General features: G+C 37.9%; 1 protein-coding gene across 1 annotated transcript in view; it reads right to left on the minus strand.

Annotated features, from left to right (window-relative positions):
• Nucleotides 1-16687, minus strand: part of ABCB1 (ATP binding cassette subfamily B member 1) — a 105506-nt gene that overhangs the window by 43494 nt on the left and 45325 nt on the right. The window contains exons 9-14 of the mRNA XM_045089761.1: nt 9809-9980; nt 7844-7957; nt 7590-7700; nt 6790-6915; nt 6476-6679; nt 5976-6146 (exon numbers count right to left, since the gene is read on the minus strand). Coding sequence (XP_044945696.1) covers nt 5976-6146; nt 6476-6679; nt 6790-6915; nt 7590-7700; nt 7844-7957; nt 9809-9980 — 898 coding nt within the window. The remainder of the gene's footprint in view (nt 1-5975; nt 6147-6475; nt 6680-6789; nt 6916-7589; nt 7701-7843; nt 7958-9808; nt 9981-16687) is intronic.

The raw sequence follows: 16687 nt of genomic DNA on the forward strand, positions 1-16687 counted from the left end.
AGGTCATCTCTGGCTTCAGTAAATGTTTAGTCAACATATCATGGTTTAAAATGATGTTTTATTATAATAAAATTATAATATAATTTTAATAATATTAAATGATATTAATATTATTAATATTACAACCATATATTATATGATTATTATAATTGTATAGTTATATAATTATATTAATTAATAATTATTAATATAATATTTAATAACATTGTAATAAATGAGCATAAATGTGATAATCACATATTAATACTAGATAAATTTCTAAGAATTTTACTCAACCTCTATCAGCCTGAGTTTATAATAATAATCAGGGGCTTATACAAAATTTAAAAAGCTATAATCCAGGCACTGGCCAATCAGAGCAGACCCAAGCCAGTGTGTGGTCTGGGTACACACTAGACACCATCAGTCTGGGGACTCCTGGTGCCCTATTTCACAGAACCTCTGGATGATTAAGATGGACAATCAGTGTGAGGCAGCAAAGTCCAGTCTTCAGTGCCAAACTGATCTGACCTCTCTAATCTTAGCTCTGCCATTTATGAATTCCACAATTTTATTCAAATCTTTTAACCTGTGTGAGGCTCATATAAAATGGAGATAATATTAATACTGATTTCTTCAAGTAGTTGTGATGACCAAATAACGTACACAAAGCATTGTGATATGTATACAATATTAGTTACTGTAATGTTACTTATTCCTAGGTAGATGCATTATGGGAAAACTGAAGAGCTATGCAAATGTTTTTAAGTGCTTGGTATCATTTTTGTTTAATATGGAAGAGGTCAAAGGGTTTAATATGGAAACAGAACATTCTGAGATTTCTTTCACCTCTGTAACTTTCCTCAAGGCTTTGACTTTTTGACTTTGTATCTCTCTGCAGGAACTAGCAATAATATCCTCAAACTAACAATACGAGGTTATTAGGATCAATATAAAGAAGAGAAGTGGCAAACTCTGACAAGAAGAAAACAATACATGTAGAAACATTAGGTGGTAGCAACTAGAAGTTAGAGAAGATAATGAATCAATTCTTTGTTTTTTAAAAAAGGGGGGCATTTGGAATTCTCCCCCCAAAATTTATATTCTAAAGGAAAACTATTTTTTAAGAGTTAATGTATTTTGGGGTGGGTGGGGAGGGTAGAGGGAGAGAGAGGGAATCTTGAGTTTTGTTTTGTTTTTTTTAAAGATTTTATTTATTTATTTGATGGAGAGAGATCACAAGTAGGCAGAGAGACAGGCAGAGAGAGAGAGGAAGGGAAGCAAGCTCCCTGCTGAGCAGAGAGCCCGATGCAGGGCTCGGTCCCAGGACCCTGGGATTATGACCTGAGCTGAAATCAAGAGTCAGATGCTCAACCAACTGAACCACCCAGGTGCTCCTAAAGAAGTATCTTTAGAACAACCTTTAAAATCATTTTCATAATTTAATACATGTTTCCACTGTAGAGTAATAAGGAAACACAGAGGTCAAGTTACAGATAAGCAAAGTGAAGGGAGAAATCACAGCCACAATCCCATCTGCCTCTATTTTGGTTCACTCAGTTTTTAGTAACTTGCTTTTCCCTTCCTCAACAATCTATTAAACACATTGGCAGGATATTTAAAGGAATATCCAGTGTCATTTTGTTATTAGGGAAGGGGAAAGCTGGAACAAATATGAGTTCATCTTTGAATTCTACTGTGACACTTCTACTCATGGCACTTCTGGGTTAAAAGGTCTTCATATTCTGGAGAGGAAGATGGTAAAGTAGGAGGACCCTAGGTCCATCTCCTCCCACAAACACAACTAGGTAACTATCATATCATCCTAGATACCTGAGAAATCCACCTGAAGACTGAAAGAACAAACTCTACAACTAAGGAGAAAGAGGAGGCCTCACTAAGAAGACCGGAAGTTAGGAGATGTGGTTTAAGGAGAAACAGTGCTGCAGTGGTGGTGGAGAAGGGCATGTGTGAGAGAGGGAGAAAGACAGAGAGAGAAGAACACAGGGAACTCATATGCAGAATATTTCCCCAAAGCCACTGGCTTGGGAAGCAAGATGGGCTGGATTTTGTGAGTTCTTGCAACCATCAGGGTTTAAAGCCTAGAGTTTTAAAGGTCAGTAGGTTGGCTGGGATAAAGCTTGGGGGGCACCACGCTGGTCCTGGAAAGAAGGCAGACAAATAACCTGGGAGTGGATAGCATGGAAACCGTGACCTAAAAAATGGGTGTGGTACACTGGGGGATATTATTCACTCTTTGCAAAGCATATCCCTGAGAGGCACTGTTTGAGGAGACGTGTCTTTGGGAACAAAGGAGCTGACTGGCACCATTTCCCTTCCCCCACCCCTCAGCATAAACACAGCACCAGTCACCTGAGGAAAGCAGCTCAGCTCAGACAATGGCTGTCTAATTTGCTTAAACCAGGCCCCGCCCTATTGTGCTCTGGAGGGACTGCCTTGTAAGTCACACTGGCATCAGAGGGAGCAAGGTAAGTCCCTCTTCTAGAAGACCAGCACAAAACCCTGCCCACTCCCTATCTCCTGACCAGTGAGTTCTACCAGGCCTCAGTTCTTGTAGAGTTGGTGTCAGGTCTCATTTCACTAGCAGACAAGAGCACGCTAGCTAAAACTCACCACATTCAGGCCAGGGACCAAACACTACCTAGAGCAGGCAAGGAGAGCCTCTGCAAATGACTGACTTTAAGGACAGAGCAACCAAAACACAACAGCGGAGTGCACATAGTACACATCATTGACACTCCCTGAAGCACCAGGCCCTGGATACTACATGACCTCTTCTTCATAAAGCCATTATCTTCTGGAAGCAGGCAACATAAAAGAAGGCAGAGACTTAGACAAAATGTCAAGATGGAGGAATTTATCTGAAATGAGAGAACAAGTCAAAGCCATGGCCTGAGAACTAAACAGAACAGAGATAAGTAACATTTCTGATGGATAATTTAAAGCAATAATCATAAGGATATTCACTGGGCTTGGGAAAAGAATAGAAGACATCAGGGAGACCCTTACCAAAGAGATAAGAGAGTTAAAAAAGAATTAGAGATGAAGAATGCAATAAATGAGTTTGGAAACAGGTATGATGCAATGAACAGCAGACTGGGAGAAGCAGAAGAACGAATTAGTGACCTAAAAGACAAAATAATGGAAAATAATGGAGCTGAACAAAAGAGAGAAAGAAAAATTACAGAACATGAGAATAGACTGAGGGAACTCGGTGACTCCATCAATCATAATAACATTCATATTACAGGAGTCCTAGAAGAAGGAGAGAGAGAAAAGGGGGCAGAAAACTTATTTCAAGAAACCATAGCAGAAAGTTTCCCTAATCTGGGAATGAGACAAATGTCCAGATCCAGAAGGAACAGAGAACTCCCATCAAAATCAACAAAAGCAGGTCAACGCAAAGACATATTGTGAAATATAGTGATTTAAAAAAATCTTAAAGGTGGCAAGAAAAAAGAAATCCTTAACTTACAAAGGAAAATCCATAAAATTAGCTGGAGCTCTCTTAACAAAAACTTGGCAAGCCAGAAGGGAGTGGTATTATAATATTCTAGGTTCTGGATAGGAAAAATCTGCAACCAAAAATACCCTATCCAGCAAGGCTACCATTCAGTAAACTGGACAACTTGGAAGAAATGGATAAATTCCTAGAAACATAAAAGCTACCAAAACTGAAAGAAGAAGTTGAAAACTTGAACAGACCCATAACAGCAAAGAAATAAAATCAGTAATTGAAACACCTCAAAAAACAAAATCTAGGGCCAGATGGCTTCAGAGGAACTTATACCAAACATTTAAAAAGGAATTAATACCAATTCTTCTCAAACTATTCCAAAAAATAGAAAAGGAGGGAAAACTTCTAAAGTCATTCTATGAGGCCAGCATTAACCTGATACTGGAACCAGATAGAAACTCCACTAAAAAAGAGAACTACAGACCAATATGATGAGCAGAGACGCAAAATTTCACAATAAAATACTAGCAAACAAAATCCAGCAATATATTAAAAAAGTCATTCACCAAAATTACTGGAGATTTATTCCTGGGTTGCAAGTGTTGCTCAATATTCTCAAATCAATCAACATGATACACCACATTAACAAAAGAAAAGATAAGAACCATTTCATTTCATTTCAATAGACACAGAAAAAAGCTTCAGGCAAAGGACAACATTCATTGATGATAAAAACCCTGAACAAAGTAGGTTTAGAGGGAACATACCTCAACATCACAAAGGCCATCTGTGAAAGACCCACAGTTAATATCATCCTCAATGGGGAAAAACAGAGCTTTTCCTCTAAGGTCAGGAACACAACAGGGATGTCCACTCTCACTACTGTTGTTCAAGATCGTACTTACTGGAAGTCCTAGCCTCAGCAATCAGATAACAAAAAGAAATAAAATTCACAGACCTGTACCCCTGAAGCAAATAATACATTATATGTCTATTAAAAAAAAACACAACCTATTTAAAGGCAGTTAAATAATGCAACGATTAAAAAGGCATTAGCTGAAAAAAAAAAAGAAAAAGAAGGAAAGAAAGAACTAAAGAAACCCACAACTATATGGTCAGCTGGTCTTGGTAAAGCAGAAAAAAACACCCCCTGGGAAAAAGTCTCCAATAAATGGTGTTGGGAAAACTGGATAGCAACTTGCAAAAGAATCAAACTTGACCACTTTCTTGCAGCATACACAAAAATAAATTCAAAATGGATTAAAGACCTAAATGTGAGACCTGAAACCATAAAAAATCCTAGAGGAAAACACAGGTAGTAAACCTCTAACATCAGCTGTAGCAATTTCTTTATAGGTATTTCTCCTCAGGCAAGGGAAACAAAAGCAAAAATAAACTATTGGGACTTCATCAAAATAAAAACTTTTGTACAGTGAAGGAAATAATCAACAAAACTAAAAGGCAACCTACTGAATGAGAGAAGATATTTGCAAACGACGTACCTGTTAAAGAGTTAGTGTCCAAAATATATTAAGAACTTACAAAACTCAATACTCAAAAAAAGTGTTCAACCACTATATTGTACACCTGACATTAATATTATACTGTATGATAACATACTGGAATTTAAATAAAAACTTTAGAGATTTTCATATTCCTTGTCCTCTCAGAGCTAGGCTAATTATTACCAATACATGTCAGAGACCAAGCAAACAGTGCCCAGCACAGTGTAAGCTCTCAAATCTGATGTGGGGAATGAGACATGTAAAATCAAGGACTGTAGGAAGGTCAGACTCTGTTGACAGACAAGGACATTTCATGGCCCACGTAAGTTTCCAACATCAATTCTCTTCCCCTTTCCCAAGGACAAGAGATTTTGGTCATTTCCCATGGGATCTTCAATGGGTATTTGACATCTTGAAAATTAAACGTAAACCTTCATTATATTTTCCTCTTATTGACAACAGCAAAAATAGAAAACCTAAATAATGAGGTTATCTCCACAGCCAAGTTTTCAAGATCACAACGAAGACCAATTTTCATTTGAATCTCTCTACCTCGTTGTTTAATTTTAAAATTTTGCAAGTTTCTCTCAGTGAAAGTTTATTCATTTCTACTTTAAAAAAATAGAGAAATAAATAGAAATGAAATGAACAGATCCAAAGAGGACTGGAGATGTGATTTTGAAACTTGACAGGATCATGTTAGGAGCCATCAGAAATGTCCTTTTTAAAAAAAATAATTTTCAAGGGGCGCCTGGATGGCTCAGTGGGTTAAGCCTCTGCCTTTGGTTCAGGTCATGATCTCAGGGTCCTGAGATAGAGCCCCGCAATGGGCTCTCTGCTCAGTGGGGAGCCTGCTTCCTCCTCTCTCTCTGCCTGTTTCTCTGCCTACTTGTGATCTCTCTCTCTGTCAAATCAATAAATAACATCTTTAAAAAAATAATATTCAAGAAGAATTAACAGAGGGATGTCCCTATGCTTACAAATTAGGTTGGTTTGAATTGAGGCTCACAGACCTTATCCAGGGCCACCTGAACCACTGCTTCGCTTTCAGTGTCCAGGGCTGATGTGGCCTCGTCCAGCAGGAGGATCTTGGGGTTTCGAACCAGGGCCCGAGCGATGGCGATCCTCTGCTTCTGTCCACCACTCAGCTGGGCCCCTCTCTCTCCAACCAGGGTGTCAAATTTCTACAACACAGAAAATAAAGTGGGGTGGGAGGGAAGTTAGCAAAACAACAAGCTATGTCAGCTACATTTTAAGATGGGAAGTAATCCCATAAACAACCCATAGGCAATATGATCCAGTTCCTTAAAACTCAGCAATTACCAACCCCAATTTTTATCAATATGCCTACTAGGAATTGATGGTGCTAGATCAAGCTTTAAAATCTGAAGTCATCGTGATTTCTCTTCTTAGAAGTTTCCTTTAATGCATAGTGGATTCCTAACTTCTTCTGCATTAGGCTGGCATTCCAATCTTTGAACCTCCAGCACGGCAGAGATCAAGAAGGACTTACATTGGGTAGTTTCATGATAAAGTCATAGGCGTTGGCTTCCTTAACAGCTTTCTCAATCTCTTCCATGGTGACATTCTCACGGCCATAGCGAATGTTTTCAGCTATCGTGGTGGCAAACAGCACAGGTTCCTGACTCACCACACCAATAATTTCCCGAAGGTACCTTACATTGATGGCCCTAATGTCCTGTCCATCAATACAGACCTGAAATAAAAAGTAAGCGTGAGTTCTGTGCATTGCCGATTTGAAACATGAGATGTGCCCGGGGTAACTGCTGGTCGCTGAACCATCGCTTTCGGCATGAGCCGCCTCACCGTGCCGTCTGTGGGGTCGTAGAGCCTTTGCATTAGCTGCACCGTTGTGCTTTTCCCGCAGCCGCTGTTCCCGACCAGCGCCACTGTCTGCCCGCTCTCCACCGTCAGGTTGAGGCCCTTCAAGATCTAACAGGGCAGAGGATCATAGGGGAAGGGAGGGAAAAATGAAACAAGATGAAACCAGAGAGGAAGACAGACCATAATAGACTCTTCATCCCAGGAACAAACTGAGGGTTGCTGGAAGGGAGTGGTGTGAGAGGGATGCCCTGGCCGGGTGATGGACACTGGGGAGGGTATGTGCTATGGTGAGGAAAAATAAATTAAAAATAAAATAAAATAAAATAAAAAAGGAGAGGTCTTTAAAAATAATAAAAATAGGGGCGCCTGGGTGGATCAGTGGGTTAAAGCCTCTGCCTTTGGCTCAGGTCATGATCTCAGGGTCCTGGGAATGAGCCCTGCCCTCGGGCTCTGTGCTCAGCAGGGAGCCTGCTTCCCTTCCTCTCTCTCTCTCTCTCTCTCTCTCTCTCTGGCTGCCTCTCTGCCTACTTGTGATGTCTGTCTGTCAAATAAATGAATAAAATCTTTAAAAACATAATAATAAAAATAAATTAAAAAAAAAAGATCTAACAGGACAAACGAGAAATAAACATAAGGGCAATGCACAGATCCCGTGTGAACTGACAGTTCAAGTCAAAACTAGGGGCATGTATACATTTAAAAAAAAAATCACTAATATAAAGTATCAGAAACCCTTCCTCCAATCCATGGTTGAATCACTGATCAATCAGGTATCACCATACCTTAACTTCCTTTCGAGATGGGTAACTGAAGTGAACATTTTTGAATTCCAAATTTCCCTTAATATTATCTGGTTTATGTCCATTCTTCGAATAGCTGTCAATGCTTGGCTTCTAAACAGAACACAGTTTCAGAAGATGACTAGGTTACACCGCCTATCTTTAGTGACATTTGTGAAGAGTGGAATAAAGCAATAAAGAAACTGACTTTTAATTAGAGAAACTTTGGCATGGATAAATGTCTAGCCCAGACTTACATTATCAATTATCTTAAAGATTTCATAAGCGGCTCCTCTTGCGTTTGCAAATGCTTCAATGCTTGGAGATGCCTGTCCAATACTAAAAGCCCCGATTAATACAGAAAAGAAGACCTGAGGGATGGGAAGGAAAATCATCAAGTTACTTAGCATTTATTACAATTTTGTGCATACATCTTTCTTCTAGCATAGTTAATTATATTATTATTATTATTATCATTTGCTAATTCACTTTTAAAGTGGCAAGCCGACTTAGAGAGTCCTGGGTGTTAAAAACTTTTTAAAAGTTTAAATCTTTTTGATTCACAATACAGGATTAGTCTTACTTGCTCAGTGAAGCAATGGAACAAGTTCCATGGAACGAGAATATAATAGAATATATATTTATTTAATGGCTAGTTATTTGGGTTTAGATCATCAGCAGGGCCTAAAACAAACAAACATCAAAATGAGTGTCAGGAGACCAAGGTCCAAATTCTGGATAAGCCCTAACTGGCTATATGTCTTCAGGGAATTTGCCTAGTGTTGCCAGGCTTTGATTTCTTCATTTGCCAAACTAGGCAGGACTCCATCTGTTTTCCTGACCTGGAAACCTTAGAGTGAAACGGTACATGTGAAAATATTTCGTAAATGAGAAAGCACACATCTAGGGCATTATATCTTGATCAGGTTGTCTTCTTTCCTTCTACCAGACTGTGTACTCTCTGAGGTCTGAGGTCTGATAAATGGTTTTTTTTTTTTTTTTTCATTTTGCCCAAATGAAGTTGTTTTTCTTCAGGGTTACAGAGAACTAATATAACTATTCATTTCTTTCTAAATCACACAGGAAAATTACCCATTATTTATACAGAAGAAATTTTGCTAAGTGATTCTTCATTCATTTTCTCAGTTACAACTTACAACTACATTCAAAGTTATGGCAAAGTATTCCTGCCATTTCCTTTTGGCAAAAGAGTAGCAGAAACTTGAAAAGTCTACGTGGCTACCCCCAAGTCATACAGTTAATAAGTGGATGGAATGTGAGCCAAGTCAGCCTGATTTCAAATCCCAAGCCCTTACTCATATTCTGCATGCTTCCATTTTGTGAAGCCATTCTGGGGATCAGTGAAAACAAAAATTGAAACTGCATATCTATACCACAAGGAAGTACAACACATTTCTTATTCCAACCTAGGCTCACCAATAGCATTACTATCCTAATGAAGGCTTTTGGTAAACATCATTCTTAAGTAAATAGCCTTGCACATTTTGGACAACACATTTATTATAGCCACATTACAAACCTGGTTCCTAAAAAAGGGAACTGTTTTAAGGGACTCAACAAAATATGGTCACCAACAATATACTTGTGCTCAGCCTATGACAAAGGAATTGAGTGACTCTTCTAACAGTATGTACTTTCTTAGATCATGATACAGATTGAGCTTGGTTTATTAACTCTTTCATCATTTTTAAATAAAAGAGTATAGCTCAAAAGACAAGCTTTCTGTGCTTCTATATAATTCTATAAGGCAGAGAACCTCCAAATAGAATATCTTTCAAGGAAGAGTAATAATATTTCCCTAACTTTCCAAGGATGGACCAGCTGTCATTCAAAAGAACTTGAAAAACAGACAAATGGTGTATTTTGCCATTTGTCGTTGTGAATAGTCGATCAAAAAATAAAAAATGAAAGGCTTACCATTGAGCCTGCCACAAAGAAATCATCTCAACAAATGAGAGTTAATGCTACAGAGATTAGTGACGTTAACATTATTAAGGCTGCAAGACAAACTGTGCAAGGGATCTGCCAAAAAGACACTCAATACATGTAATTTCCTTTCCCTTTTTAACCTAGTAGTATATAGCTCTTTGTCTTATTCAATAGTTCTTCAATACCTATTCTCTAACATCACTCAAGCCAACGCCATTCAACTTCATTGCAATTTTTACAGGAGAGTCATTTTTTAAAATAACATCACTTACAGTGAGTACTTGTCCAATAGAATATTCATGCGAGAGGACCAAGGAGGTCCCATACCAGAATGCCAGAGCATATGATGCATAGATCAACAGGAAAGCAGCACCAATAGAAATGTTGGCCGTGATAGCTTTCTTAATCCCAATTCTTTTAGCTTCTTCTAAGTTTTTGTTGTACCTGGGAGAAGTAACAAAAACTATCACATCTACTCATAAATCATATGAAATGGGCCAAGACAACATGATGGTTATTAAGTACTTAGAATGTGCCCAACCCTGTGGGAGGTGTATTTTCTCCTTTTGTTCATGCATTGACCCTATGGTGTTAGCACTACCGTACTCCCTTCTTATAGAAGAGTAAATTTAGGTTAACTTATCTACAGAGATTAAATAATCTGGGGGAGGGGCACCTGGGTGGCTCAGTGGGTTAAGCCTCTGCCTTCGGCTCAGGTCATGATCCCAGGGTCCTGGGATCCAGCCCCACATTGGGCTCTCTGCGCTGCAGGGAGCCTGCTTCCTCCTCTCTCTCTGCCTGCCTCTCTGCCTACTTGTGATCTCTGTCAGATAAATAAAGAAAAAAATTTAAAAAAAAAATCTGGGGGAAAGTATTCTAAAATTTCTTCCCTGGCCTCGGCAATAGTGAAATAACGCGAAATAATGTTTAGTAAACTTCCAGAACTTGTACTGTTTCATAGGTGAGACAAAAGAAAAGCTACAAAAACGTATTTTCTCTTTAAAATCTGCATGCCTGGGGCACCTGGGTGGCTCAGTGGGTTAAGCCTCTGCCTTAGGCTCAGGTCATGATCTCAGGGTTCTGGGATCGAGCCAAACATCGGGCTCTCTACTCAGCGGGGAGCCTGCTTCTCCTTCTCTCTCTGCCTGTCTGCATACTTGTGATCTCTATCTGTCAAATAAATAAATAAAATATTTTTAAAAATCTGCATACCTTTTAAGTTTAAGAATAAAAAGCAGATGTAAGGCTAGAAAGTGCTCAACACAAAGACTATATATAAATCACTGAATGCTTAAAGAAACATAAGGAAGATTCTTTTTTCTTTTTCCTTTTTTAATGTGAGCCCCATTAGTTTATCTCCATGTCTCTTCTCTTAAGAAGAATCTTTGTAAATATATAATCAAGGTAAAATTATTAGAGAAATGGGACAGAGTATAACTGAGTCTTAAACCTGTCTTTATCCTCTTAATCACATCTCCCTGGGAACTTAGACCATTGCCTTGTGGAAAGCAGAAGTTCATAACTGTAGAAAGAACTTACTCCCATATAAAATTAGTATTTTGAGGTCTTTGACCTATAAAAGCATGACTATACAAATGTGTTGTATTATATTATTTTTGTTGGAGGATTCACTCCCTGAGTTGGAATGTACAACAGAGATCAAGTTCTGTTCAGGTCAAGGCATGCACTCTTTCTTGCCTTGGTGACTTTTTTTAGCTAGTTACTTTACCAGTTCAAAGCCTTCCAAATGAAATGTACATGACTACTATATCCACTAACCAAATTTAAACAGAACTTTAAAGTGATAAAATAGTAACACACTATTATTAGAATTTCTCCCTGTAAAAGCATGTATTCCTAACTTGCCAGTTATAATCTTAGTGTAAAAAAATTATTTTTGACTAACGTGTTTCAATGGTTGATTATTTCCCACCTTTTGAGTTGACCTGAGGCAAAAAGTATAAGGAGGCATCAACAATAAGTAATTACAAATAAGAAACTTTAATGCATATGACTCACACCTTTTCTATTAGTTCTTGCTTACCGAGACTAATGCAGAACTCATTTCACTGATATGTTGTTGTACCATGCAGCCAGAAGAAACAGTTTCAGAGGAAGAAGCAACAAGGAAGAAAATAATTTAGATACAAGAGAAGATAAATGAGAAAAGGAATAAGGTAAGGAGGAAGGAGACATCAATGGTACTACTTTTATACAGACTTTTTGATTTATGTTTTGATAAAAATACCACAGTACAAAACCAGATATTAAAATCACCTACCCATTAAAAGTGTTAGTATGAGAATGGTAATTAAGGTCACAGTTCCTAAAATGGATTAAAGATACATAACAAAAACACCAATATTTAGGGAAAAAAATTCTTCTTATATATTTTGAAAAATATTTATCAGTGATACAAACAACCATTCATAAGAGCAAAAAACAATTTTAGCTAAGCAGAGAAATCAATACAAAGAGGTAAGATACACACAAGGGAGAAAAATATCATTTTAAAATCAAGGAGAGTAAAGCTATTCTTATACTATGGAATTGAACTCATTTAAATTCTGGTTAGATTTCCATTCCAGGAGAGCCAGCTTCCTCCTACACCTGTTAATCGTAAGAGAAAGTCAGACTAAGACCTTAATTACTTGTCCATGCAAAAGCAGAGAAAGGGAGGGAAAGAACTAAAAAGAAAACTGAAGGCTTGCATTTGGCCTAACAATAATTTTAGCAATCCTGCTTCCAAATTACATTTGAAATCTAGGTACCTGTCCCCCCTCTCCTGCCTGTAGTCCATGTCAGGCCACCGTAAAAGCCTTTTCAGCCAGGCTACAACAACAGCCTTTCCATCAGTCTCCCTGCTACCAATCTATATCTATATCTATATATTAGGTACAACAGTTAAAATATCTATATCTATATTGGATATAGAATATCTTTATATCTAGATATTTAGATATAGAATATCTTTTTTTTGTAGTGTGGTATTTTAGAATATCCATAGATATAGATATAGATATATAGATATATTTTAACTGCTCTACTTTGTTCACCAAACCAATCACAGACAGAAATGATCTTAAAACATCATTCCTTTGTTTAAAACCCTCAATCACTTCCCTGTGCCCTTGGAGTCAAATCCTAACTCTTCCATGGCCCCCACTTCCTTCAATAGCCTCTCTTCTCATCTCCCCTCACTCAACTTAGCTCCAGGCATACAAGCCTTATGGTATTTTCTAGAACATACCAAAGTTTGCCATCTCTGGAAATTTGGAAGACTCTTTTATCCCTAATCCCACCAGGGTACACTCTTCTTCTTCCTTCAAGTCTCAGCCTAGATGAAACCTTGTCAGAGAGGCCTCCCCATCTGACATATTAAAGTAAAATTTCCGGGGCACCTGGGTGGCTCAGTGGGTTAAGCCTCTTCCTTCAGCTTAGGTCATGATCTCAGGGTCCTGAGATCAAATTCCACATTGGGCTCTCTGCTCAGCAGGGAGCGTGCTTCCTCCTCTCTCTTTGCCTGCTGCTCTGCCTACATGTGATTTCTGTCAAATAAATAAATAAAAATCTTTAAAAAAAATTAAGCAACAACAAAAAAACAAAGCAAAATTTCCCTCCTTACCCTTATCAGCATACTACTTGATTCTTTCATTGCACATTTTAAAAAGCTGATAATTTCATTAATTTCTTGAATGATTTCTTTTTTATCTTCCTTTCTACCTTCCTCTCTTCATTTTTTCTCCAACTTATTCTTTGGACTAAGGATCCTTAAAGGGGAAAGTTCTTCTATTTTCAATTAACTATTGAAAACCCAGAGTGTAGTACACTGCTGAATGAATGACCTTCCAAGACATGGCCAACTGGAAAGAAAATGAGGCCAGCATGTCGTAGTCCTGAATCTACTCTTATTTAAAGACAAAACTGATTTCCAATTTGCCAGGGTAGAATATCCTTTCAAAGACATACCCAATAACTAATATCTTCTGAAGAAATGATGTCACAAATGAAATCAATCTCTGAATACAGTAAGATGTGCCCATTTGCTTAGTCTTTTTCTTTTTTTTTTATATCTCTGAGACATGTTTTTTTCTTTTTAAGATTTATTTATTTCGGATTTGACAGATAGAGATCACAAGTAGGCAGAGAGGCAGTCAGAGAGAAAGGAATCAGACTCCCCACTGAGCAGAGAGCCTGATGCTCCATCCCAAGACCCTGGGATCATGACCTGAGCCGAAGGCAGAGGCTTTAACCCACTGAGCCACCCAGGTGCCCCTCATTTGCTTATTCTTAGAATAAAAATTTAATCCCCATCTTCTTTAGGAAAAAAACCCCTTCACTCATTTAAACTTTTACTGAACTAAAATGATCAGATTTATGTCATTTCTGAAGCCTGGACTTAACTTCCATGATGTATTTTCCCTCCTTACTAATATTATATCCCCTATATAATAATAGTTTTTATTGCTAATAACAATCTCCTTTTAAAATTATCATATTCATCAAATTTAGGACATGATTAATTGGGAGGAGTCAGTGTTATTCTATTATGTAGCATTAAGGAATTTAGTAGGATACTCCATCTCCAGCTGGGACCCAAAGGGCTATAGCCTCAGTATAATATGCATATACCCCAGGAAGAGTGACTGCAGGGGAACTCGTACATCTCAACCCTGGCTTCAAGTAAAGGGAGCAGAAAACAACTCCCTGAGAATTTGAACCACAGATGATACTCACGCAGGTCTGAACTATAAATTCACACTCCTGGTGTGGTTCAAAAACTGCTAGATAAAGAATTTCATGTCAGGTGGTCTCAGGTCAATACCATCCCCAGGGAATGGCAGAAGCAAATGCAAATCCTGCCTGTAAGAATTGATTTCAATCCAGATCCATGGCAGTTCTAAGATGGCACTGATTGTAGGATTTATCTTAATTTCAGCATTATGAGAGAAAAATATGCATCTTAGAATCAATGGAATTCTGTTTATTATCTTATCATTCATTGCTGGTTTCACAGGATTTTTCTCTGAATTGTGATTAGATGCCCAGAGATCTCACTGAGCATTGTAGGCTGCAGAATCTACTGGAATTTCTGTGCATACAATCATACCATCTGTGAATAATGACAATTTTCCTTCTTGTTTTCCAACCCTTCTAGCTTTTCTTTTTTATTTTTTTAAAAAGATTTTATTTATTACTTATTTGACAGAGACAGAAAGAAAGAGGGAACACAAGCAGGGGGAGAAGCAGGCTTCCCACTGAGGAGGGTGCCCCATGTGGGGCTTGAGCATCTGCCTTTGGCTCAGGTCCTGATCCCAGAGTCCTGGGATCAAGCCCCACATGGGGCACCCTCCTCAGTGGGAAGCCTGCTTCTCCCCCTGCTTGTGTTCCCTCTTTCTTTCTGTCTTTTCTTTCTGTCTCTTCCAACCCTTCTAGCTTTTATTTTTATTACTCTTACTCTTATTTGTTCCAGTGGGTGTTATCTACTGGATAACACTAAATAGAAAAAAAAAAATGCTAGCAGATATACCCATTTCATTCATTATCTTAAGGAATGCTTTGCACGTTGCACCTAAAGTATGATGTTCCCTTATGTATCTCTGATTTATACTCTATATTAAGAAAATTCTTACTCCTAACTTTGAGTTTTTGTCATAAATTGTATGTAATTAATGCTTTTCCCCCACCCATCAATACAAAACATTTCTTCCTTTCAATCTCTTAATGTGCTTAATTATATTAATAGATTTCCTGATGTTAAACCATCTTTGCACTCATGGGAGAAAGCTAATAAGTTCAAGACTTTTTTTAATCTTATGATATTTTCACATGGATTTGTTTAGCTAATAATTTATGTAAACCCTCTGCATCTATGTTTTAGGTAAAACTGCTTAATAATTTTCCTTTCTCATATATCTGCCTGATTGTGGCTTCAAAGTTGAATTCTCAACTTTCCCTCTCTATATATTTTTCCCGTTCTCTGAAACAATTTCTATAACATAGCTTTATCTCTTTCTTGAAGTTTTGGGAGAACTTGTCTGTAAAATTATGTGGACTCTGTGGGTTTTGCTGTGCATGTAACGGCAGAATATGGAGATTTTTAACTTTGGATTCAATTCTTCTAGTGATTGTAGGTCTACTCAAGTTTTCTTCCTCCAAAGGAAGAGTTTAAGCCTGTATTTTTCTAGGATATTGTCTATTTCATTAGGGTTTTAAAATTTATTGGTATAAACCCATACTTCTTAAAAATAGTTTTTTAAAAATCTGTAGCAATTTGTCCTTATTTATTCATTTTTAAATTCTTGATTAAATTTGCAAAATACTTGGTTATTTTTCTTTTTGTCTTCTAAATCATGGAGCACAACCCTACTGATGAGGAGCCCCAGCAAGAGGAGAAAAAAATCATAGAATAGAATTTATCCTTGGAGGGGCGCCTGGGTGACTCAGTGGGTTAACCATCTGCCTTCGGCTCGGGTCATGATCTCAGGGCTCTGGGATCAAGCCCCACATCGAGCTCTCCACTCAGCAGGGAGTCTGCTTCTCTCTTCCATTCTACTTCTGTGTGCTCTTTCTCTCTCAAATAAATAAATCTTTAAAAAAATTGTATCCCCAAATGTAGTGATCCGAAGGGGCATGTGCACCCTCACATTTATAGCAGCAATGTCCACAACAGCTAAACTATGGAAAAAGCCTCGATGTCCATCAACAGATGAATAGATAAAGATGTGGTATAGATATACAATGGAATACTATGTAGCCATCAAAAGAAATGAAATCATGCCTTTTGCAATGAGGTAGATGGAACTAGAGGCTATCACGCTAAGCGACATAAGTCAGAGAAAGACGATTATCATATGATCTCACTGATATGAGGAATTTGAGGATCATAGGGGAAGGGGGGGAATGAAACAAGATAAAACCAGAGAGGGAGACAAGCCATAAGAGACTCTTAATCTCAGGAAATAAACTGTAGGTTGCTGGAGGAGAGGAGGGTGGAAGGGATGGGGTGGTTGGGTGATGGACATGTGGAGGGTATGTGCTATGGTGAATGCTGTGAATTGTGTAAGACTAAGGAATCACAGACTGTACCCCTGAAACAAGTAATATATTTTATGTTAATTTCTTTAAAAAGTAACAAAAAATAATTTTTA

The sequence above is a fragment of the Mustela putorius genome, unplaced genomic scaffold (assembly GCF_011764305.1).
Source record: "Mustela putorius furo isolate JIRA1106 unplaced genomic scaffold, ASM1176430v1.1 tig00003845_pilon_pilon_pilon, whole genome shotgun sequence".
NCBI classification, from domain to species: domain Eukaryota; kingdom Metazoa; phylum Chordata; class Mammalia; order Carnivora; family Mustelidae; genus Mustela; species Mustela putorius.